The sequence below is a fragment of the Vespa velutina genome, chromosome 7 (genome assembly GCF_912470025.1).
Source record: "Vespa velutina chromosome 7, iVesVel2.1, whole genome shotgun sequence".
NCBI lineage: Eukaryota > Metazoa > Arthropoda > Insecta > Hymenoptera > Vespidae > Vespa > Vespa velutina.
This window is the reverse complement of record NC_062194.1, coordinates 7,668,085-7,693,745: the sequence shown is the minus strand read 5'-3', so window position 1 is coordinate 7,693,745 and position 25,661 is coordinate 7,668,085. Positions and strand designations below refer to the sequence as shown.

At 27.8% G+C, this 25,661-nt stretch overlaps 5 protein-coding genes across 10 annotated transcripts; 3 read left to right on the top strand and 2 right to left on the bottom strand.

The window, feature by feature from the left end:
- Positions 1 to 86: 86 nt before the first annotated feature.
- On the top strand, positions 87 to 8,190 carry LOC124950637. The gene is made up of 8 exons (XM_047497605.1): positions 87 to 323; positions 1,021 to 1,434; positions 1,517 to 2,224; positions 4,626 to 4,679; positions 5,665 to 5,843; positions 6,829 to 7,114; positions 7,279 to 7,547; positions 7,785 to 8,190. The coding sequence occupies exons 1-8, from the start codon at positions 260 to 262 to the stop codon at positions 8,130 to 8,132; spliced, it is 2,322 nt and encodes a 773-aa protein (XP_047353561.1). The 5' UTR covers positions 87 to 259; the 3' UTR covers positions 8,133 to 8,190.
- Positions 8,191 to 8,365: 175 nt separating this feature from the next.
- On the bottom strand, positions 8,366 to 12,676 carry LOC124950450 (protein FAM161A). Of its 4 annotated transcripts, XM_047497171.1 has the most exons (11): positions 12,453 to 12,676; positions 12,191 to 12,245; positions 11,434 to 11,994; positions 11,121 to 11,321; positions 10,867 to 11,031; positions 10,255 to 10,476; positions 9,800 to 10,069; positions 9,542 to 9,664; positions 9,220 to 9,364; positions 9,047 to 9,150; positions 8,366 to 8,955 (listed from the first exon to the last, which is right to left on the bottom strand). In XM_047497171.1, exons 3-11 carry the CDS (start codon positions 11,982 to 11,984, stop codon positions 8,841 to 8,843), a joined length of 1,896 nt encoding a protein of 631 aa, XP_047353127.1. In that variant the 5' UTR covers positions 11,985 to 11,994; positions 12,191 to 12,245; positions 12,453 to 12,676; the 3' UTR covers positions 8,366 to 8,840. The 4 variants fall into 4 exon arrangements, with proteins under 4 accessions (XP_047353127.1, XP_047353124.1, XP_047353125.1 ...); XM_047497168.1 differs by having other exon boundaries at positions 8,368 to 9,150; XM_047497170.1 differs by having other exon boundaries at positions 8,369 to 9,141.
- Positions 12,677 to 13,130: 454 nt separating this feature from the next.
- LOC124950418 (ubiquinone biosynthesis monooxygenase COQ6, mitochondrial) lies at positions 13,131 to 19,746 on the top strand. Of its 2 annotated transcripts, XM_047497067.1 has the most exons (8): positions 13,131 to 13,332; positions 13,490 to 13,680; positions 13,830 to 14,069; positions 18,488 to 18,658; positions 18,737 to 19,047; positions 19,147 to 19,250; positions 19,329 to 19,429; positions 19,508 to 19,746. In XM_047497067.1, exons 1-8 carry the CDS (start codon positions 13,137 to 13,139, stop codon positions 19,550 to 19,552), a joined length of 1,359 nt encoding a protein of 452 aa, XP_047353023.1. In that variant the 5' UTR covers positions 13,131 to 13,136; the 3' UTR covers positions 19,553 to 19,746. The 2 variants fall into 2 exon arrangements, with proteins under 2 accessions (XP_047353023.1, XP_047353022.1); XM_047497066.1 differs by having other exon boundaries at positions 19,147 to 19,429; positions 19,508 to 19,744.
- On the bottom strand, positions 13,693 to 24,840 carry LOC124950416 (transient receptor potential channel pyrexia). 2 transcript variants are annotated; one of them, XM_047497064.1, is made up of 7 exons: positions 24,806 to 24,840; positions 17,286 to 17,429; positions 16,928 to 17,214; positions 16,652 to 16,834; positions 16,275 to 16,560; positions 15,792 to 16,169; positions 13,693 to 15,720 (listed from the first exon to the last, which is right to left on the bottom strand). In XM_047497064.1, exons 2-7 carry the CDS (start codon positions 17,397 to 17,399, stop codon positions 14,167 to 14,169), a joined length of 2,802 nt encoding a protein of 933 aa, XP_047353020.1. In that variant the 5' UTR covers positions 17,400 to 17,429; positions 24,806 to 24,840; the 3' UTR covers positions 13,693 to 14,166. The 2 variants fall into 2 exon arrangements, with proteins under 2 accessions (XP_047353020.1, XP_047353019.1); XM_047497063.1 differs by lacking the exon at positions 24,806 to 24,840 and adding an exon at positions 17,545 to 18,011.
- On the top strand, positions 20,012 to 22,084 carry LOC124950417 (aarF domain-containing kinase 1). Its single transcript, XM_047497065.1, has 2 exons — positions 20,012 to 20,387; positions 20,462 to 22,084. Exon 2 carries the CDS (start codon positions 20,479 to 20,481, stop codon positions 22,060 to 22,062), a length of 1,584 nt encoding a protein of 527 aa, XP_047353021.1. The 5' UTR covers positions 20,012 to 20,387; positions 20,462 to 20,478; the 3' UTR covers positions 22,063 to 22,084.
- Positions 24,841 to 25,661: the final 821 nt, after the last annotated feature.

Genomic DNA, 25,661 nt, shown 5'->3' with positions numbered 1-25,661 from the left:
TAGAAGGAGGAAGTTTTGTCAGAAATTGTCTGAAAAGAGAAATGTAAAATACGTAAACGGCCGGAGGCCAATTAGTCAGATCTATGATGCTGTAGTGGGAGACACTAGTTGACCATGGCTTCAGTCCCTCATCGTTTGCGGTGTCAGTTGATACCCAGACTTCCAGCATAGCGACAAGATTTGCGGTTCATCAACGTTATACGTGGATACGAAATTTTCTGTTTGCTTTTAATCGTTTAATAAAGATTCGATATTAAGGATGTATTCCTTTGTTGCTATGATTGCTATCTTCTATGTATCAACGTTTAGTACCGTCGATGCACGTAAGTAATTAAAAATTTTGTATTTTTAGTTTTAATTACAATATGTAATTAAATATAGACTCTGTTAGAACATGTGTTAATTATTTAAAGCCATTGTATTTTGTCATTTATAAAATTTACTTTTATAAATTATTATTTAAAAGTCAAAAATTATTATTAAAATGTCTTCAATATGAAATAAAAATGTTTATCTAATAAGTGATTTCTGCTTATGAAGTCATCAATTTTAATGATCGACGATTTCCATTAATAAACACAGTCGTAGTTAATAATTATATATATTTAAACGCATCAAATATGATATATTGACTGATTTAAATAATCTTTTATGTCTCTTCTTCTTGACAAGATCGTTTCGATTAGTTAATCATGAGTACGAAGCTGGATACGATGAGAATGATGTCGTGGAAAAATCCTTAGTTAATACGTTAGTTAATAATTACAACACTATTTATCTTGATCTTTTTAAATGTGTTATGTGCAATCGAAAAAATACGAGTATTATTCTTTTTTATCCTGATTATTTATCAAAACAATATATGTTACGATGATGTGTTACATAATTTTTCAAATCTTTTATAATAAATTTCGAATGTACATATTATCATCAAGATTATTATAAAGAACATTAAAAATAGATTTGGAAATTCTGATCTTTGAAGCATTATATAATGTATGTGTGTGTTTTTTTTCATAGAATTTCCAAGACAATCTGATTGCAATACGCCAAATGAAATTGCTGGAAATTGTATTACAATCCGTCAATGTATACCATTATTGACTATGCTTCAAGAGAAGCCTCTCCGACCGGAAACTGTGGATTATCTAATACGATCTCAATGTGGCTTCGAAGGCAAAGATCCTCGTGTATGTTGTCCTCTGTCTACTGTCGAATCAAATCGAATCAGTCAACCTTCTTATCCGGGGACTGTACCACCTACAGAAGAAAAACATAGTGCATTAGAAAAAACAGACGATCCCATCAGCAATTTACTTGATAATCCTTTATTACCAAGCGAATGCGGAAAAAGTTTGATACCTCGAATCATCGGAGGACAACGTACTGCTCTTGATGAGTTTCCATGGATGGCTCTGTTAGAATATCAACATCGTGAGTAATTAAGAACTAAAATTATTAATATTTATTTTTATCGTATAAGGGATCTTGACCTATCTGTAATAATTTATTTTAGCAAGAGGACGAACTACTGCCTGCGGAGGAGTTTTGATTAACGAACGTTATGTACTTACTGCTGCTCATTGCATAAAGGGTAAGGATTTACCACCAACGTGGACGTTAACAAGCGTACGATTAGGCGAATACGATACCTCCTCCGATAAAGATTGCATTCAAGAGGAAGACGAAGTTATATGCTCCGATGATCCGATCACAGTAGGCATCGAAGAACAAATTGCTCATGAACAATACAGACCATTGTCGAAAGATCAGAAATATGATATCGCATTATTGAGATTGTCAAGGAACATCGTCTCAACAAATTATATAAAGCCAATTTGTTTGCCACGAACTCCTTCATTTGGTCAAAAAATGTACGTAGCAGGATGGGGTAAAACGGAATACAATTCGTCCTCGGACTTCAAACTAAAACTAGCATTACCTTTGACCGATAAAAATGATTGCGATAGAACTTATAATCAAGTTGGTATCAGGCTCGGTTTCGGACAAATTTGTGCCGGTGGTCAGAAAGGTAAAGATTCATGCAGAGGAGATTCAGGTGGACCACTCATGTCTGTTGAAAATTCATCTAACGGTAATGGAATATGGGCAGCCGTAGGAGTTGTATCCTTTGGTCCTACACCCTGTGGTATGCCTGGTTGGCCTGGTGTTTATACTAAAGTTTACGATTTTGTTCCATGGATAACTAGTAAGATAAGATCCTAAGAAAACTATTAGAGGGATTTTGTACTTTCTCGTATTCCTATTCTTTCTAATTTCTTCCTTCTCTTTTTATCGTTGTTATTTCTTCTCTTTTTTTTTTTTCCTTCGCAAAATGTATTTTAATTAAAACCGACCGATAATTAAAAGAAATTTTACTCTCGTACTTAATAATTCTACGTGAAACTATATTTATATTAGTTTTAAGAATCTTAAAATATAAAGAGTAAAAGAGATAAGAAACAAAAACCAAAAGCAAGGAAGAAAACTGCCGGAGTACAATAGATCATGTACTTGACCTTTGACGAACAACTGTAATTACTCATAAAGGAACATGTCGAATTTAATTTATATTCAAGCGATATATTGCTATATTAACTATTTTTTTAATTTAGAAATTATCAATGAATTGTTTCTATTGACTTCTTCATCGGAAGAATAAAATTCTTTTTTTCTACTATTTGTCGCACGTATAATCTAAGATGTTTATATTTATTTTACCTAAAAATTCTCTTCTTTAATAAATTTAAGAAAAAATCTAAGAGTTATAGATTAAGAGAAAGATAAAAAAAAAACATTCAAAGCAATCGACGATAGATTTCAAAAGGTTATCGTATGATTCAGGATTATTGGAAATGTTTAAAAATTTATCGATTAAGATTTTCGTGACGAAAGAACGAATAAATTGTAACATGTGGATTTTAAAATGGTGGGATGGAATTCTTCTAGAAATCTATCTAATTTGCAGTTATTTTTTTATTTTTTTCATTTATTACATTTCATTTCGAATGTAATAAAATGATCTATAACGAATGTGAACCGGGAAATTCCTATGTCAATTCTAACCTAACATGTTCTTATCGAAGTAAAGATTAATTCTCAATATATTTTCTTAATTAAGTTATGAGTGTTTGGAAACTCTCATAATAATTATATGAATAATGATTCCAAATATTTCATTAACGCATAAAAAAAGAAAAATATCCTGTTCAGATTTATTTAAAATTTATTTAGTTAATAGACCAACTACATATCGAATTCTCTTCGTTTTCTTTGTCGATTCTGCTATATTATTATGTACAAATTCGTGTCATATTGACGTATATATGTATTTATATCATATATACATAGATAAATAATAGACACATGTAATACATACACGTAAATATATACATACCATTGTGTTCTTCACAGTACTGTTAACACATTGTGTGTGGGTTACGAGATATTACGTATATAATAAACTGGCCCTTACTAGCCCTGTTTCTAGATATCTCGTTTTAATATTTTTTCATACGGACGTATAGACGACTCAATAAATTAAAAATAAATTGATTATCAAGACAATGAAGCAATGCATATTTTTTATAATAATAATATTTAAGAATACTTTATAAATGTGAACTTAAAAAGTCGTCTATATGTATTATACAAGATTCTTTTAGAGTGCTCAAAAATACGCGGATCTTAGAAGCGCGTTGAGCGAACAGAATACCGTACGCAATGTGCTAAAATCACTTGTATGGTGATCTCTCAATAAAGAGAAATACACGTAACGGTTAATCGAAGAGAACTTAACAAGAATTATACTGTATCTACGATATTAGCATTTTCTTAATGTTTTTAAATAAAGTATCATGACTTTCCTCATATCGCGACCTATGATTATCTATTGATTTATAAATCTCCTCAAACGTTATTAATTCCATACAATAGACTAAACTAATGACTTAATAATTTAATTAGTACTTGGAACAATTAGGTGGAGCAAGAATCTTTATCGATTCGAGAATTTTAAGAATTTTTAATGAATATTTTTAAAGATTATATTTTTCGTATTAGAAAATATTATGAAAGAGATTAAAATGTGTGAAAGAAAAAAAAATATATATATGTATATATGTATATGTACAAGAAGTCTTATCGAATAGGTCAATGTCAGAGAAGTTTGTTAATATTTTCGCAACGTTCTAAAAAGGATCCCCCACTCTTACAAAAGGATTCAAGGACCAATACACGAAGGCAGCCGATGAAGCAGTGAGGTAGAAAGCGTCAATCGGCAGTAGTTAGTCGCTGACCGTCGAAGAGATTGTTTCTTTATCTCTCTCAAAAAACGTTCTCTCATTCACGAAGAATATAATAAACAGATTTGAATACAGAGGAACCGATTTAGATTAGCTTCATCTCTTATCAAGAAAAATAATATAAATGTTCGTTAATATCGGTTTTACACTCAGTTCGCAATACGATATGCTGTAGAGATAACTCTCTCAGTTTCTGTTACTCTCTTACACTTTTTTTAATTTTCACTTGAAAAGATAAAGAAAAAGAAAAATAAACAGAATTTTTAAGTGAATCGATCAACGATTGAGGAAATTTAAAATCTGACATGATGAATACGATAGTACATGCTTTATACATCACAGCATTAGTGCCATTTTTCACGTACACGAATGCACGTAAGTATCAGATTTATTATTTTGTTGTATTTTTCCTTGTTCTCGCAATAAAGTTAAGAATTATACAGGAAAAAAAAATATTTCGACGATTCGTTGTTCCTTGCTTTTCATTCATCTTCGAGTCAAAGTTATTGTACATAATATTAGTTCGTTTCTTTTTCTTGTATACAATGTAGTATTTTATACAAAGATAATTATTCTATTTTCGATCTGAAAGTATCATAATATATATTATCAAGGGTGAAAAAAGTTATATTTTAAAATACATTTTCAGCGCATTGTTCCTTTCTAATATTTTTATTAAAAACATTTCCCAATAATATTAGAACAATTATCATCATCAGTTAGAATAATCAATTATATGTTTTAATAGCTCTCAGAATTATTTTTTATTCTTCTTTTTCTTTTCTAACGCGCAAAAAAACAAAGTATAAAGTTTCTGTTTAGTTAAACAAAATCTATCCAGTTTATATACTATCAATTAAACAATTTTTTGTTTTAGCTGGAGAAAAAATTGTAAAATAAGAAAATTTATAATAAAGAAATTCTCTATATTATTTAAGAAAAAAAAAATTCAGGGAGCAATTTATAATACATTCTTGTATAAATTATTTCAGAAATTGATTATTGTACTAAGAGCCACAATTTGTTCATTCGTATAACATATCAATTCTAAATTGTAGAAAGATCGTAGAAAATATTATATAAAAAAAAAAAACATGTGTATAACAACTTTATACTCGTTATAAAACTTGTTTGTTTTGAAATTGAACGTATATGTATTTTATTTATCGATAGAAAAATTAATCTTCATACATTTTTTATCTACATGTATGAGAGGATGTCAGCTCTTTTCATTCCAAGAAATAAAGAGATTATATTTTATATTTTTGTTTCAATAAATCATGTAAAATTTATTTATAGATACACGATAAAAAAAAAACTATTCTGATAAGTTCTATCATTGTTTTTTTTTTCTTTGCAGAGGAAAGATGCGTGACGCCTACGAAAAGCAGTGGTATTTGTATGAACATAAATAATTGCACACATATTGTTAACATTTTAATAAATCAAAAGCCTTTAACACAAGAAATTATTGAATTTCTAAGAGCATCGCAATGCGGTTTCGAGGATAGGATTCCAAAAATTTGCTGTTCTGATCAAGTAAGTTTATATATATTACTTACTTAAACAAATAAAATTTCGTTCAAATTTGTTATCTCACGCTGAATCTTTTTGAAAAAATTTATTGCCGAATTAAAATTATAATTGTAAAAATAAAAATCTTATTTTTTAACAACTAAGTAAAATTCTCATTTTTAAAAAGAGCAAGTTTAATGGAAATTTTAATTATTTTCGAATATATATATATATATATATATATATATAGTGAATAAAAGGCAAATTTTTTTAACATTTAATTTTACCGAAATAAGATAAAAATTGACAGATTGACACTTTTTTTTTCCTTTCTAAAATCCTACAAGGTAAATAATATGAAATATGATATATTACGATATAAGGAATTTCCTCAATTAACTCTTTATCCTCAATTTCCTTGAAAATTTATTGAGGAAGTCATGGGATACTATTATTTAATGAATCAAGGAAGTGTTTCCTTTTGTGATTATCAAATATTTCAGTTACGATGATGACTGTTTTTCTTACCGTTATATACTGTTTTCCTACGTATCACTTTCCCTATGGCGTATCACTTTCAACCGGAAATTTCCTTGATTAAACTCGTAACGACAACATTCCGTGAAACTATCATAAGATCTTAATGCAACCATGACGACCAATAGGCTACTTTAATCCATCGTTTAACCAGTCACGTGTGTAGTACGCGTATTATGTGCTTAATCATCAGATCTACCTTAAGATTACCTTGAGATTACCTTGTTACCATCTTCTTTGTTTAAGATATTAGATGATCTTTAAAAATAAAAGAAATATCAAATATCATAAAAATAAATATCTAAATATCTGTTATCTTGTAAGACCTAACTAATTCTATATTCTGTTTAAAATATCTAATTTACAATATTTTTGGTAATATTTGATTTGTCAGCGATCTAACTTATTTAAAGACGATCGATAAAATATAAAACGACGTATAAATGTTATAAACTCCATTTATTTGTTTCAGATAACAACATCTGTTACTTCTACAGATTTATATGACGATGAATTTATTGATCCTCCAGATGTATCAAACCATCCAAACTTACGAATCTTAAACCACGATATATGTGGTCCTCTGACTAAAAGTAGAATCATTGGTGGTAACAAAACTAGTGTCTTTGATTATCCGTGGATGGCTCTTCTCGCTTACTCCACAGGGAGACAAAATCGGGATTTTCGATGTGGTGGTTCCTTGATTACTAAACGATATATCCTTACAGCTGCCCATTGTGTTAGCTCTTTACCTAGCGGTAAAATTCTTATCTTAATAATCGCGATTATTATGACATAGTCAATCATAATCTATAACGCATGCAGACGCGTGTGTGTGTATTACAAAGAGTATATATTTTTCTTAAAGTGAAAATTTATTTTTTATGATTATAGTTGTAATGATTTATACGATATCTTTCAGAATTAACGCTGGTAGGAGTGAGAATAGGAGAGCATGATCTTAGAACGGAACGTGACTGTGATAAAGATGAAAATGGGACGGAAGTAGCTTGTGCGGAGAAATATCAAGATTATAATATTGAAAGTACACACGTTCATCCGGGATACACGAGAACAAAACTTCAAAATGATATCGCCCTGATACGATTGAACGGCGATGTTGATTTCAGACCTAGAAATGTTAAACCAATCTGTTTACCAATCAGTAATACTGGAACACTTCCGAGAAAGGTAAAATAAATCGTTGTTATTATAATAATAATTTTTAATACATTCATATTGTTCTTCGATATTGTACATGGCATCGTAAGATTAATCAACTTCACAACTAATTCATGTTAAAAAGGTCTAAAGAGTTTAAAATGAATGAATACAAACATTAAGAATAACATATAACAAACAGAAATTTACATTTCTTGATTGATTTAATAATATATATATATATATTTTTTTTTTTTCATTCAAAAGTTGATCGTCACAGGCTGGGGTGCGACTGAACTTGGAACGCGAAGTAACGACCTGTTGCAGCTTGGTTTGACACCGATAGCCACTGAAGAATGCAAAGAGATTTATAAGACTAAAGCTGAAATTTGGTACAAACAGTTATGCGCTGGTGGAAAAAAAAATATGGATTCTTGTTTTGGAGACAGCGGTGGGCCTCTTCAAGCGCCTGGATTATACAATAATAACGCTCGATTCATTCAATATGGGGTTGTCAGTTTCGGATTGAAAAACTGTGGTACAGAAGGTTTCCCAGGCGTTTATACTAATGTTAGATATTATATAGATTGGATTTTAAATACTATAAAGAATTAATTTAATCAATTACGTATTATTTTGTACTTTTTTATTAAAGTTCTTTTTGTAATAGTAACACTGGTGTTGTTACAACAAATTAGAAGAAATTATTCCTATTTAATCAATTATTTTTAATTTCCTAATCAATATATAATACCGAGAAATATATATTTATATAAAAAACATATCTTTGTAAAAAAAAAAAAAGAAAAATATTTTAATTACAATGTTTATGTATTAACTTCAACGTATTGTTTGATATATTAACACTTCATACAAATATTAATATTTAAACATATTTATTTTTTATGATGTATACAAATTTAGTCTCTACGTATATGTATATCATTAGAAACGAATGAAACATAGTTCATTATTTATTGCATATATTATAATAAATTATAGTTTATGGGATAAAGACAATCGGATTACATAATGACTATAATAATTAAAACGAAACTCATTTTTTCTGTTTTACGTAAAAAAATGAGTACGACTAATCTGGTTGTATCTACATAAGGATTACATAAAATAAATGGCCATAATAAATGCATTTATCTATTACTATTACGCTTATCTTATAAAACATTTTTATTTACTAATAAATATAACGTAATTATTAAATTGTTATCTTATATATTTATTCTTCCGGAATATCATTATCACTTCGTAACACATCTTCATCGCAGTCCTCGCTGTAATGATCGCTAGATAATTTATCTTCAATTAACTCTGCCATTTCTTTGATAGATACTTTAAGTGGTCCACGATCTCCTTTTTTTTTAGAACCAGAATTTTCAGATTTTTCGAGAGATTTTTCAGATTCTTTTGATTCCGACGACTTCAATGATTGATTCGAAGATGCCAAAATAGTAGAAGAACTAGTAAGTGATCCCGAATTTGGACTTGAATTACTGTAATAACTTACGTACGAATCTGTGCCACTGGAATTATCTCTTTTTGGTATCTTGTGTTTCTTCCTTTGCACATTTGTTCCATAATTTTTCGATTGTAGCTTTGATAAAGACTGGAAACTCTAAATAAACTTACCGGTTTCGAATATTTCTAATATTTCATTCCTAATGAATTATCGTTATATCTTTACCTGAGAATGTCGTTCAAAGAGAGTTGGTATCTGTGTTACACGATCCAACATCATTTCCATTTGGAGACGATGACGTTCCGCTTGTTCTCGAGCTTCATTACGACGCAAGGATGTTCGAATATCCAAATCTCTTTCATGATCGTGCCTACATTTTTTAAATATTATTTTATCTTATAATTTTAACGTTAACTTTTATATCCTTTCAACGGCAAACCAAATCAACTTGTGTAGATATAAGTACGTTTAGTTTTTCCAAATTTTTATAATAAAATATCCATAGAAATTCGTTTGAAAGAACTTTCAATGCAGCAAACTTTGATACCTAGCTGCGGATCTCAATGCTCTCCACGCGGGTTTACGACCGATAAGATTTTCTTTTAATTTAACTGCTTGCTCCCGACGTTTCTCTTCCATTCGTTCTTTTATCTCTCGTTCTAACTTTTCTCTAAAATAATAAAAACATAACATTGATCCTACTAATTTGAATTATCCAATTGTAATTGATATGCTTTCTTATTTAATAATTTATATAAAATTAATGCATAAAAAGTCATAAATTAATTTTTTAAAAATAGAATACCGTGATGCTTGACATCTGAGAACAGCTGCTAAATTATTGCTCCGTGTTGGTAAATTAGTCAATGCAGATCTGGATCTCTCTGATGTCATTGTTGTAAGATTTGATAATCGCGAAGATTCTCTACTTTGGACAACCGTTTCCTTTGTCGAATCATTAGGAAAAGTTTGTAAATGAGCACATGCAGATTTGACACGCTCTCGTCTTGCCATTGAAGGTGGCAATGAGGAAGATTTCATTAATTCGGATGCCCTCACTTTTTTTGTTAATTCTCTGGGAAAAAGAATGCCAATAAGTTCGATGATTCGTTCATTTGTATAATAATTTCCTGAATGAAGTAAAAACTATTTAATAACAAATTTAGCATTTTTATCACATTTAAATCGAATAATCAAATGTTAAGAGATACATTATAATAAAATAAAATAAAATAAAATAAAATATAATAAAATATTAACCTATAATATTCATCCTCAAGCATACGGTCATACACTTCTGTATCGAACAAGTTTTTAGGTACAGGTTTTGCCTTGAATCTCGAAGTTGAGCGAGAATTATTGCCGCATATTTCTGGACTTGACCGCGTTAGAGATCTCCACGCCCTCCGATCACATTCGAGCTTGAAAGGACGCACTTGAGATAGTAAGTTCAACGTACTCTCCTCACGGACTATACGACTTCTTTATCATACAATAAAAACGGAAAATAAATTATTTATGATAAAAATGTTTACATTTAAAAAAGAAAACTAAAGAGACAAACTATTATTGGGTTAATTCGCAAATAAGTTCTGTTATAAGTAAAAAGGTTATTACACTAAAAAATATATCGTTTTATCTAAAAATTATCTATTTATTGCAATTAAATAAGAAATAAAAATAAAACTTTATTGCAATAAACTTTTTTCCAATATTATAATGAAATGGTATATCTTTTTTCTTTTTCACATATAAATTCCTTAATCATAACAATGAGTTTTATCGTAATAATTAATAATCTCTTTACTTATAACAGCGCATATATTTATGAATCAATACTTTGTTTCTTAATTCATACGAAATACAAAGTACCTCTCTTCTTTTTCTGCAAGTAATTTGTCATAAAGTGGTATTTTAGAGGTAAGAGGAATTGGTCTGACGCGACGTTTCTTAGAAGGACCTTTCTTATTGCTTTCCTCCTTTGAATGTTCGACCGCTTCCACTTCCGTCAATGTCATATATTTTTCCGTTTCTTCTCTGAATAACAATTTATTATGTGCCGTTATTATTTCCGTTTTCTTTCTCGCAAATGCAAAGCAGAGACATTTTAAGTAGAAATGTTATACCTAAGAGTGAAGCTAAATGGTTTAGGCACTGTCGGATGCCATTCCTTTGAACCACTCGCTGGCAGACTCTTTGTCTCCTCGCTATCTTCCGAATCACTATTCAAACTTTCATTGCTCTTTGATTCGCTCCATCTATTCCGATCTTTGTTAGTAGTATATATTTCCTTGTTACGTATAGCTTTAGCTTCTTTATCCTTAAATCTATTATAAAGAGGAAAAGAGAAAATTAATAGATTCATCGCGACTAATTAATTCGTCACGACGATGATTAATTTCAAATTGAATAAAATTCGATATTACAAATTTTTTATACCTATATGTTAAAATATCTTGATCTTCCATAAGTCCGGAGAAACTACCGGATGGATAAAGTATAGGACTATTTGTTCTCGATTCTTCGATGTAACATTTTTTACCGTTCAATCTTAATTCATTGGAACCGCCATCTCGCATAACTTTCGTATTGCGATTATTTCTCGATATTGAAATTTTTGATGTATTTTTCTCAGGTTCGTCGAAAATATTTTTTAAATTCTTTAAATAAAGTCGTTGTTTCCTTCTCAAGTATTCAACCTTTTGTCGAAACTGTTCGTTAGACAGATGATGTACTTGTTTGTAATCGGGTATACTCTCCAAAAATTCAAGGAAACCTTCTAAATTTTCTCGAGGACTCGACAATTCTGATTCCGTTTTTGGCAAATCGTCCGCAGCGAAAATTATTTTTCGTTCTTTGTCCGCAACATTTTGTTTTTCGCTTTTGATAGATCGTGGTCGTTCGTAAGAAGGAGTTGGTTGTCTACTACATGGATCTATGGGTACTTTCACGCAAGAATTATAGAACGATGTTCCTCTATGCTCTGCCATATTCTCTTCCCTAGATAGTATTTTAAATAAATAATTAAATATTGAAGCAATCAAAATTAAGTCAACATATTTTTAATTTCGTTACTAAATGAAAATAATAAAATCATATAAATAAGTTAACAATCAGTTATTATCATTATTATAACGTTTGAAATCTAAAAACAAATATTGATTAGATCGTTTTATTACAACTTAATTATACGTACAATGTCAAAGATGTAGGACGCACACATTAACAAACTTTATTACGATTTCCTGTAACTAATAAAATGTGTTCTTTTAGACTCTTGTAAATATGTTAATGTTTTGTTTTATTATTCTACATGACGAAGATAATATTATACGTAATTACATGCTAATCAAATAGTTAAAAAACTTTTTTAATGTATCTCGCAATGCAAAAATTCATACACAAATTCAATTAATTTTATTAGTAATAAGTAATAGCTTAAATAGTTTTCAACATACCTTGCTCTTGTTTCATAGCATATATTCTATCTATTTGCGTTTGAAAGATCAATGGTAACCTCATCGATATATTCGTTGTCATGGTGAAATCGAAATGCATTTCTAAATTTATAACTTCCGAGAAACAGAATCTTGAAAAAGCAATGCACGAATTCAATGTAAATATTTATTTATTATCATTATCTTCTCTTAAAACATTGTACAATTTTCATTGATATTTGACTATTTTCTTTTCCCTTTGTTGTACTTACAATCGTCGCGATGACAACCATTTGAATTCCTTCTAATTTATTTTAAAATGTGCAACTCAAGTCATATCAGTTACGATCAACCAAATTTTACTTTTATATCTTGTTTTTTTAAAACAATATATTATCTTATTCAGACATTTATACTTCGAAAATTGCTGATCGATCAATAAATTCATTTTCTTTATGAGTTCGATATAAGCGTTATAACTTCTTTGAAATGAAATATTTTGGCGCGAAAAATAAAGGAATATATAAATATACAAAAACGTTTAAATAGTTTTCTTTTTTCTTCATTTTAAATCAAAAGAAAATGAAAATATCTTTAAAAGAAAGTGGTAAGATATAATTAATATATGCATCAACATTTTTCAAATGTATAATTGATAAAATAAGAATTCTATTATTTGCAAAGAAACATTGACTACTGTACAAAATGGCGACTCTTGTCAGAACGGGAGCGTCGTATCATAGATTATTAATTTCTTTTACACAACAATGTAAATGTACTGTAACAAATAGTGTTACCTATGTAAGAAGAAATTATTCTGATGACAAAAACAGTAAAGAATGTTATGATATTATTATTGCAGGAGGTGGTATGGTAGGAACAACATTGGCTTGTGCGATAGGTTAGTTGTATTTTTCATTTGTATTAACTGATAGACACTATATTTTTAGAATAGAAAGATGACTATAAAAAATTCATTATATACATACATATTAAAAAATAATTTTTCTTAAAATAATTTATATCATCGATAATAATGATATAAATCATACTTGAAGCTAATAATAGATGGCTAGAATCGAAAAAAGTATTGCTACTAGAAGGTGGCAATAAACATGAATATAAATCAGAAGAAAAGTATTCGAATCGTGTGGTTGCTTTGAATCAACAGACTCGTACTTTGCTATCCAGCATGGGAGCATGGCAACATATAGAAGCTGTACGATGCTGCCCTGTAAAAATGATGCAGGTACTATTATATTTTCTTTCCTAGTTAGGTAATATACTTATTAGAAAATTTTTTATATGTCTTTTTATATATCATTTTATTTAATTTGAAATATAATGATGTTTACATATAAGTCATATGTAATGTTATATGTATAATATCATCAGTAGGTATGGGATGCATGTTCTGATGCTATAATAACTTTTAATGAGGATTTTTTATCTAAAGAATTGGCGTACATAGTAGAAAATGATTTACTTCTCCATGCAGTAAATACACAATTGGAGGAAAAATCAAATGTTAATGTTGTCTATAATGCAAAAGTTACAAATTTATTGTTGCCTGAGATAATAGGAGAAAATGTTGAAGTACAGTTAGAAAATGGGAAACAATATAAGACAAAATTATTGGTAAGTGATAGATATATTTAAATGCATTTTTTTAGTGTTAGTTTATTGAAAGTAATTAATATAAAAAATAAATTGTATAATAATTTGGTTATATTATTTAATAACTTATTGACATATCTAATTCTTTAGCAATATTCTCTATTCTATTTTTGATACTGTCTAAATGTGTTGTAATGTTATACGAACATCTTTTTAATTCAGTTACTAATTCGTTTAGTTGCTGTTGATTATATTCAGTTGATGAATTAGTACTATGAAGTCGATTTAATTTTATATAATCAGATTCTAATACACTTACACTTTGCATAAATGTACTCTTACCAGTTGTATTTCGAATTTTCCGTTCACATACTAAACGATATATAGCTTTTACTAAGTCTCTGGGTAAACGATTTTCTCTTGGATCATTTGGACGAATTTGAATTGCACAATGATATGGAGGATGCAAAAGCATAGCTCCATATCTACATGTTTCAATTATATTTTTTGGTGCATAATCTAATAGTTTAGAGAATAACATTCCCTCTAGATATGATACAAGTTCTGCTCTGCGTACTAATCTATCAAGTCCAGCACATCTCCTTAATTCTTGTATGTCTGATACAGCAAGACCAACCATTAGATTTGTTAAGATTACAGTCACTAAAATAACAAAACTTAAAAGCATCAAATGTGATGTACCAGCATATAAAACTTTAGAGTTTTCATTAAAATATACATCTTCAAATTCTAATTCCCCAGACAACATTATAATCGTTTTTAGTAAACCTACTAATGGATTTGCAAAAGATTTATAATTTTTATGTAAAACACAAAATCCTAAAGAGAATCCTATTATAAGACAGATGTAAGCCCCAAGAAATTTAAAAAAATTTATTGCCACTTGAGCAAACATTTGAATGTAAAGTCCAAACATTGGAAATCTTCCCACAACTATCATTAATTCTATCCAGATTAATAAAATTCCTAAAGCTGCAACATGATGCTGCCAATTATTGATCGGTTTAATCAAAACTATACACGATGTTAAAATTACGCACCATTGTAACCAGTTTTCCCAACGCTTAACATAACAACATATATCATGAGCAATTTGAAAAAATTCTTTAGTGATAAGCATACATGTATAACTCAATATTAACCAAAATAATATTTTGCTAAGATGATCGATATTCCATAAGTATGTAACAGAAATATAACCTGTAAAAAGTATAACAAAAATAGAATGGAAAACTAAACTAATCAGAAAAAATTTGCGTATTCTTAACCATTTCAAGTAAAGAAAACTTTCACATAATGGGTGCTTTAAAATATGACCTTGACCAACTTCTATTAAGCAGAGCATTAGATCTGTTTCTCCTTTTCCACCTGGTACTAAGGGTCTAAAATCTAATCTCAATTCACAATCAACATCTCCTAATTCATGATCATATAAAGATATAGCTTGATCCAATCTTGTAACAAAACGTGGTAAGATATCTGGTGTTCTGCGAATAATAAAACTTAATGCTGAAATACCACCTTTAGTCCTGACAGTAATATCTGCACCTTTTGATAGTAACATCATTACTGTAGATGAATTTTCATTTAATGCTGCTATATGCAGCGGAGTATAACCAAATTTATCAGGTTTATTAACTGATGCACCAGCCTATTAGAAAAGAACAAATTAAAATTGTGGATATAAGTTTAAATATTTTCTATATTCTCATATATATGAACCTGTATTAACGTCCTCACTAATTCACTCGCTCTTAACGATTTTGCTACTGCCGCGTGTAGCGGTGTTCTTCCATCAATATCTTCAACATTTGCTTTTGCACCAGCTTTAATAAGTACTTCCAAAGTTTCTAAAGATTGAGCTAATGCAGCTAAATGCATTGCTGTTTGGCCTTTTAAATTTTTAGCTTCACATGAAGCACCAGCATCCACTAGCAATTTTGTACATTCTGCACTACCTTCTTCAGCTGCTAGATGAAGTGGTGTTGATCTAGCAGTGCCAAGCTGAACTCTTACATCAGCACCATAATTTAATAAAAGTTTCATGCAAGGAACAGATCCAAGACTAGCTGCTACATGCAATGGTGTTTCAGTATAAACCTATTTGAGTATAATAATTATATTTTGTAATAATTATTTTTGTAATAATTATATTTTTGAAGTTATAAAAATTAATAACTTCATATATTTCATCTTATTAAGTACTTGTGGATTATTAGGATGAGCGCCTGCCTGTAGCAGAACTTCAGCACTATCTACCGCATTACTTAGTACTGCATAGTGAAGGGGAGTTTTCCCTGGAAATCCAGCATTTACATCTGCTTTTGCCTTTATTAAAGATTTTATGCAAGCAACATTTCCAACTGCAGCAGCACAATGCAAAGGTGTACATTTTTGATTAAAATCCCATTCACATGGATTTGCTCCATATGATAATAATTCTTCTAGTATCCTTACTATCGCAGCACAAGCTGTTAAATGTACTGGAGTTCTGTAATTATAATATTCATTTGCAGTATTTTACAATATTTAACTAAAATGCACCAAATTAAAAACTATAGAATTATGAATTTATGACAAACCTTCCATCTTCATCTTTACAAGAGACGTTTACATTCTTCTCTAATAGTATTTTCACTATTTCAAAATGACCAACCCAACATGCAACAAGAAGACATGTCTCTGGCCATTTTACTAACAGTTCCGTAGGTGTTGCTCTTGTTGCTATATTATTTTCAGATACTAAAATAGTTTTATTTATACATCTAATTTAAAACATAAACCACATGAATTATAAAAATTAAGCAAAATTAAATCCAAATCAGTTTTGAGAAACTATTACTTGTTTCAAAGCATACCCATTTGTGAAAGTACATGTCTTTTTATAAATTGGTTCTCTAAGATGCAAATTTTGTAATTCCTCTAACGTTTTTTGTAAAATGTTGCCATGTAATGTGGGTATTGTAGTAAGAGCTACTTCTCCTGCTGGAAGATTAGATAGTGCTAAAGTAATTTCTTCTTTAGTCCATAATTGTTGTTGATTCATTGGTCGTTGACGAATATGACACATTATAGCTTCTGATGTTTCTTCAGAAGAAATACTTTTTTCATCTATTTCATCCATCCATATATCTTCTTCGTTGTTCTAAACATAACATAATATTCAAAAAATTTAATCTTGAAATTTAATAAACAATATTTAAATTATTATCTGACCTCATAATTAACAATAATAGATGGTGTTATGTCTATATTACTTCTTCTTGATTCTTCTTGTGAACCACCATGACTAGACAGTCTTGCAAAGATTTTTTTCTTAAGGTTAGACATAATTACATATTTTTCTTCATTCACTTTTATCTGAATATAATAATTGAAAGATAAATTAAATACTTCAATGTCACATAATTAAAATTAATTCATATAAAATTTGTATATAAAATGCAAAATATTGTGATTAATAAAATATTAGTACTTTTTTATAATAAGTAGATAACTATAAGTAGGTAACTACAAACGTTTTATTCTATTCACATTGCTCTCGTATATTACCACAAACTATTCCTGTTCTCTGTATACTTTAGAGAATGTCCACGTATACTTTTGATGTTTATAAAACAGAGCTGGCATATATTTAGCTCTCACTGTTCACTGTTCTAACACTATTCACCAAGTCTAAAGATAAATCTAAATAATTTTTTATATACTATTTTTTTACTGTCAACGTAACAGAAAATCCTACCCATATAAAATAATATTACGTCTAAAAAATATGATTCTAAATATAACAACTGATAACTACATCCTTTGAGGAAATGCTCATATAAACACACTCTCCTCTTAGGTCAAAAAATATTAAATAAAATATTAAAGATTATGAATGTGCAGTAAATTATTAAATTTTTATTTTAAAAATATAATTATTTTTTTATAAATGAAATTAAATTTCATTACTTTGATTTCAAGATTACTACTTTATTATTTTTATCTTCATGATTACTAAGAAATATTTTTGTGATCCTTTTATGTGTCTATATATGAGTTAATATATTAATATATTAATTATATATTACTAATTTCCTTAACATAAATATTTTTTTAAATCTCAATTTATAAATTTTATTCACTTCATATAATAGTTATGTTTAAATGTATTTAACAAAGTACATGAATATTAAACAAATTTTTAATATAATCATCACTGGTTTTGATGTGCAATTTTTTAATACTCTTGAAGCAAGACAATCTGTTGAAGTATACTTTCTGGTGTCTGGAACAAGACTAAAGAAGTTATTTCAAGACATAGTAGAATAAAGTCTGTAGTATTGCTCCCACTTTGTAGAGTATAGTCTCTAGTAACAATTTACTTTATATATATATATTGCATATATAATTATATACCTTTATTAATATGACAGATAGGAGCAGATGGAGTTAATTCAAAAATACGTCAAGCAATGAATGTTCAGTATATTCAATGGAAATATGATCAAATGGGAATTGTTGCTACGTTGGAATTATGTGAACCAACAGAAAATATTGTCGCTTGGCAAAGATTCCTTCCAAGTGGACCAATAGCTTTACTTCCAGTACATCATTACTATAAATTTACTTTAATTGGATTTAAATAATTTTACAATATATAAACGTTCTTACAAATATTTTAGTTAACAAATACCCTCAGTTCATTAGTATGGTCTCTTACAAATGAAGAAGCACAAAAGCTTTTAAAAATACCAGAGGAGGAATTTGTTGATAATATAAATAGTGCATTATGGAAAATCTATCCTAAAAATGGTATTATAGAAAGTGGTATGAAAGCTTTACATCAATTACTCGAAGGATTATCTCTACAAACTGGAATATCAAGACAGTTGCCGCCAACAGTATCAAAAATTATAGAAGGTTCAAGAGCAGCTTTTCCATTGGGATTTGGTCATTCTGTATCATATGTTGCACCTGGAACAGTTTTAGTTGGGTAATAAAATGAATAGATACAGAAACCACTATTCAATTTTTTTTATTATATTTGATTGGAAATATAAATTTTGAAGGAATGTTTTTAATTATATTTCAGAGATGCAGCACATCGTGTTCATCCTTTAGCTGGTCAAGGTGTTAATTTGGGATTTGGAGATATTACTGTCTTAGTAAAAGTTCTTGCGGAAGCAGTTACAGATGGTGCTGTACTTAATAACACAATATATTTAAGTAGATATGAGACTTTACGTCAACGACATAACATTCCTACAATGTTAGCTATAGATGCTCTTCATCGATTATACAAAGGAACTGCAGCTCCTATTATTTTGGCTCGAAGTTTAGGATTACAATTTACAAACGCCATACCAATATTAAAGGTAACATATTTACAGTATGATAAAGTTTTATTTATATATGTCTCTTTGTAAAATAATGAAATTTAATGAATATTTCAGAAAGCTTTAATACAGCATGCATCCGATCAAAAAATTACATGTTAATCAACTTTTAGAAATATTGATTATTACAATAACATAGTAACAGGGAAATGAGTAGTTTAATCGATATAGAAAGAATATAAAATTATTTCTATAATAGAATATATAAATAATATTTTGATATATTTTCAAAAATAATGTTCTATATTTTATGTATAATAAAACAGTAATTATAATTGTATTTTATTACAACATTCTATACAAATAAAAATATATATTGTTTCTATACCTTAATTATGAGCTTACATATTATTAGATAATACTCAAAATTCACTCACAAAATATCACAAAATATTTTCTTTACATTACAGATATAAAATTATTTGAACAGTTAAAAATCATTTCTTTTTATAAAATCATGATTCATTAAATCTTATATAACTATTTGATTTTTATAGACTGTTATTTAATATTAATAGCTGCTATGAATGAAGATTTTTATGTAGTGTTACCGAAATTATTTAAAAATTTTATAAAAGTGAAAGTAGTAATTCAGATGCTTTTAGTCAATAGTGAAAGTTTTTAAGAATTCATTTTTGTTGAAGTTAAGTTATTGATCCTCTATCTCTTGATTATTCGATAAATATAATTTTCATTTAGAATATAACAGTGAATTGATTAAATTCAATAAAGTAAATATGAATAAATATTGGATGTTTCATTGATCTTTTTTTACGTGTTCGTGATATAATTGACATTTAGGTTATGTGATATAAAGTTAATATAATGATATCACCAGAAAAGAGCTAATTCATCTTTACTTCCAATTTTTGAAAATTACGTTAATATAGCAGAAAATATTTATATATTTTCTAAAATAATAAGGATATGATTTAAGGTTAGTTTTTTTTATTAATCTATGTATTCTTAAACAATAAATATTAATCTCATATTTATTTTATAACTTCATAGATTTGTTTTTCGTGACAATGATTACATTCTTGAAAACTGCTTTGAAAAAATTCTTGAAAACTGCTACGATAAGTGCAATAGCTGTAGGCACCTTGGCATCATTAAGAGCTAATGAATATGATATTGGATCAATCGGTATCGTACGTCTTGGGCGTGCTGCTGTTACTGTCTTTATAATAGGTAATTACTATAAAAAGGAACTTTACGATACCAGTTTGGAAAGGACATCACCAGAATACTTACAATTAAAATCAAAAACACACAAATATGGAGCAGAACGTCTTCTTGAACTTTGTTGTGCCAATAAAGGTGTATATATAAAAGTTGGCCAGCATATTGGAGCATTGGATTATTTATTACCAGCAGAATATGTTAGTACAATGCGTGTTTTACACAGTTCTGCACCACCATCATCATTTAATGACGTTCTCAGAGTAATAAAAGAAGATTTCAAAAAAGATCCATATGATATATTCGAAATCATCGATCCCATACCCTTGGGTACTGCTAGTCTTGCACAAGTTCATAAAGCTGTACTTAAAAATGGCAATGTGGTTGCTGTTAAAGTCCAACATCGTACCGTCAAAACCAATGCTTTTGTTGATATAAAAACTATGTCTACATTAGTGAAAATTACGTCTTACATTTTTCCAGACTTTAAATTCGATTGGTTAGTTGATGAAACTAAGAAAAATATACCACTAGAATTAGATTTTACTCAAGAAGGAAAAAATGCAGAGAAGATACAGAGTCTTCTTTCTCATTACCATTGGTTAATAATACCAAAGATATATTGGGATTTATCATCTCAACGTGTTTTAACTATGGAATTCTTAGAAGGTGGTCAAATTAATGATCTTCAATATTTACGAAGCAAAAAATTAAATCCATACGAAGTTAGCAGTAAATTGGGCCGTTTATATAGTCATATGATATTTGTTAATGGATTTGTACATTCTGATCCTCATCCTGGAAATATTCTTGTTAGAAATAATAATTCGGAAGCTGAAATAATTCTATTAGATCACGGATTATATGCAACTCTTTCCGATAAGTTTCGATGGGAATATTCTAAACTATGGTTAGCAATACTGAATGGAGATAGAGCTGCTATGAAACTTCACTGTACGAATCTAGGTGTAGGTGATCTTTATGGTTTATTATCATGTATGGTATCAGGTAGAACATGGGATACTATAATGTCAGGAGTACAGAAAAAAAAATATGATATAAATGAAAAAGAACTTTTTCAACAAGAAATACCTAATCTGTTACCACAAATTAGTGATGTATTGCAAAGGGTCAATAGGCAAATGTTGTTAATTCTTAAAACAAATGATTTAATGCGTGGAATTGAACATTCATTACAGACACAAAATCGAATGTCTTCATTCATGGAAATGTCGAAATATTGCATTCATTCAGTTTATGGGGAAAAATTAAATTTATCTACAAGTGAATGGAAGCGATGGGAGTTAACTCTTCTTGAGCAATGGGCTCTTATTAAGTTATCATTTTATTATGTCTACTTAGGTTTATTTCATTTTGATATAAACAAAAGTATTGAGTCATACTGGGCAAATGATTTCTATGTTTTTTAATAAAACTGAATATTAAACAATATATTCGAAAATGACACAGATTTTTTATACCTTTTCACTAATTTAAAATATCAAGAAATTAATATTTTTAAGTTTATATATTTCTATATTAATTAAATACGTATATTTTCTTGGTTCCAAAAAATTATATTTGAATTGTTATTAAAAAAATAGTATAGTTTGTTACTGATGAAATGTTAAATATAAGAGAAATATCAATTTATATAATAAATATATGTATTTATAATACTACATTTCTATATTTGTATGCCATATAATAGTGCCAAAAAATATAATTTATGTATTGAATTAAAAGAAGTTAATATAAAGATATTGTATATATTCCTTGTAAACAGCACAAATATATAATGTATTAATATCTCTGTAAAAAAAATATAAAAGATATTATTTTTATATATTATATTACTTTATATATCACATTATATTACATTTCAGTTTTTATAAACAAAAATAAATTCTACAAGTAAATAATATGAAAATTTTATTAATAAAATTAACAAAAAATAAACATTTTAAATAACTGTTTACGAAAGAGAAAAAGTAATATTTTAAAGAAATTTGGAAATTTCCTATTTCTATGTAAAAAAGGAAAGTAGAAAAATAGAAGCATTATAGTATAAATCGATATATTGTTCTAATATTTAAACCTTTAACGTGTGTGTATATATATATACCTTGAATAATGAATATAGCAAGGTGGGTCAGATATCTGCGTGAGGTCATTATAGCTTTATAGAAAGGATATGTATTGTACCTTTGTAAAGGTCACTTTTACCGTTATGCATTTATATAGAGAAAGTAAGGTTAACTAAACTATAAGAAATAGTTTTAATAATTTTCCAAATAAGAAATGTTATTTTATACAATATTCTAACTTTATAAGGATTATTTTTACTGTTATTAACCTACGAGAAATATAATTTTTCCAAAGTACAAGTTCAAAGTCCAAATAACAAATGTTATCTGGATTTTTACTATTACAATAGTGTATTATTATAATGACCATTCAATGAATTTGTTAGTACAGCGCTGATTTTTAAATATCCTTATCGATTTAAAAATTTTTGATTATTTGTACCGATTTTTAAAAATAATGTACCGAAAGTACTGATTTTTGAAGAATGATTGTTATATTTCATTTTAGTTAAATAAAAAATTATTTTGTTAATTATTTATTTCTCTATTTTTTTATTTATCTGTTATAGACAGTATATTAATTTTTTAAATGTTAGAATATTTTATGAACAATATTATGAATTCATTGTGGTATTCAATATTTAATTCAATATATCAATATTAATAATAGAATTCAAGTGGAATGTATTCTATTATTAAACGTAATGTACACAATTGTAACTATCGTGATTCCTTTATAAATATTTTTGTTATCTTCATTTATTTTTTAATTATATTTAAAATAAAATGTTAATAATTAAAATATTTTATTTTCAATAAAGTATTGATTTGTGTTACAAATTTAAATTAACATTATTTTCAATTGTACTAAAAGATTATATATAATTATTGAATACAATTTCTTTATAAACAAATTTGTTTTTACTGAATTTACCGTGAAAATAAATGACAACGTTACATATTGTTTACGCTGTCTGATTTATTTATCTTCTATATACCTATTTCACAAAACATATATATATATATATATATGTCATGTTCGTAATCGATAAATTCATAGCCTCTACTTTTACAAATAATGCGCATGCTTTCTATAACTGTAACGAGAATGGTGCAATCATTATTGATCGTATCGTAACTTTCGAAAAAATATCATAATAATAACATAAATGAAAATAATTCTTTATCATAAAAGTTTCTTATATATTTTTAAAGCTTTAAAAGATTATTGTTTTAAATATATACACAGACACACGTATATAATAATTGTAAGATATGGTCGATTGAAAGACGTACAATGTCTATAGTGATTGTAAACTATGCTCTGCGATTTCTTCCGTTATGTTATTTATATTAGTACAATTTTCGTTGATCTATCACGATGATGACATGATACGTCGCTTGATGAATCATACCTTATTGTTAATCGTAATTGCATACGCATTTAGTGGAGTTTCAAATTCAATTTTCTCACAAATAAAATCTCGTATTTAAGATTCTTTAATATAATAATAATAATAATCATCTAAGATTCTTTCTACATTTTCGACTAATTTGTTATATATATATAATCACCTTTTTCCTGGTTATACTACCAGTTTCGAGTATTTACTTTATTATACATACACACACGTATATATATGAGATTTACCGTTCCTACATAACGAATATTCACGAATATTCTTTCCTGAAATAAACGTGATATTTCGATAATATACGCACATATTCATGTATACAAATACGGCATTATTGTTATTTATAGATTACAGAGCAATGTTTCTATTTAGTTTGCAATAAAATTATACGAATTCTTTTGCATTTTTTTTTCAAAAAAAAAATTTTAATAATTTTATTCTTATTATAAATAAATATTATGAATCATGCTATGTCAATACTTTATAAATCTCGGATTTGTTTTTTTTACCACGAAAATGCGTCACTTGTGACGTCATAATGCTTTTGTATGTCTCGATATTTTCGATTATATTAAAATTATTAAAAGATTGATATATATATATATATATATATATATATATATATATGTTTATATATATATATGTATATATATGGTACAAGAATACATTACGTTTATTTTAGTTTAATTTTCGTTAAGGAACAAAATATTTCTATTGTATTAAAGGAAAAGAAAGTTTCAATACAATGGGTGTCGTTCTATGGTTTGGTATATAGTAAGAAAATTCTCCGTAAGCTCTGTTGCCAGATTTCTCGGTTATGTGACCCACAAATATTGAAGCATTTTATTATATTATTTTACTTAAATATATTTCTAAAAGTTTATTATTGAAATATTGTATAATATTCTTTTTTATATTTTAAAAATATTTTAATATAAAGTATACCACTCAATTTAATACGTAGTTTTTCTCTTGTTTAAAAATCGTATTTTTATGAAATTGTAATTATTTTTTTTCTTTGATCAAAGCTTGAATTATATTATAAAGTGTACCATTTCTATATAAACTTTCTATTTTAGGATTATAAAGACATGTGTATACTCTCTCACAGAGAGAGAGAGAGAAAGGGAGAGAGAGGGAGAGAGAGAGAGAGAGTATGAAACATAGAAGAATAGATGTTTTAAGAGAAAGATATAAATAAATGAGTATATATACATAAAAATAATTCTAAACTAAAAAAGATATTACAAAGAACAAATAAATATTAAAGATATTGATTCTATAAAAAAAGTGGAAATTTGGCAACTCTGGGATTTATCCGCAGTAAGATGGCTGCATCAGACGTAGCTATCGTCTGACAACGGTAGAAAAGTGGAAGGGGAGGTACGAGCCAATGACCGCATTGCAATCCCTACGCCAACGAACGTTTTCTTTCGTTTATTAATTATTTACAAAAACGTAACATAATGACCAAAAATAATTACTATTATTATTTATAAACATCATAGAAATTAAAAAAATGATTTT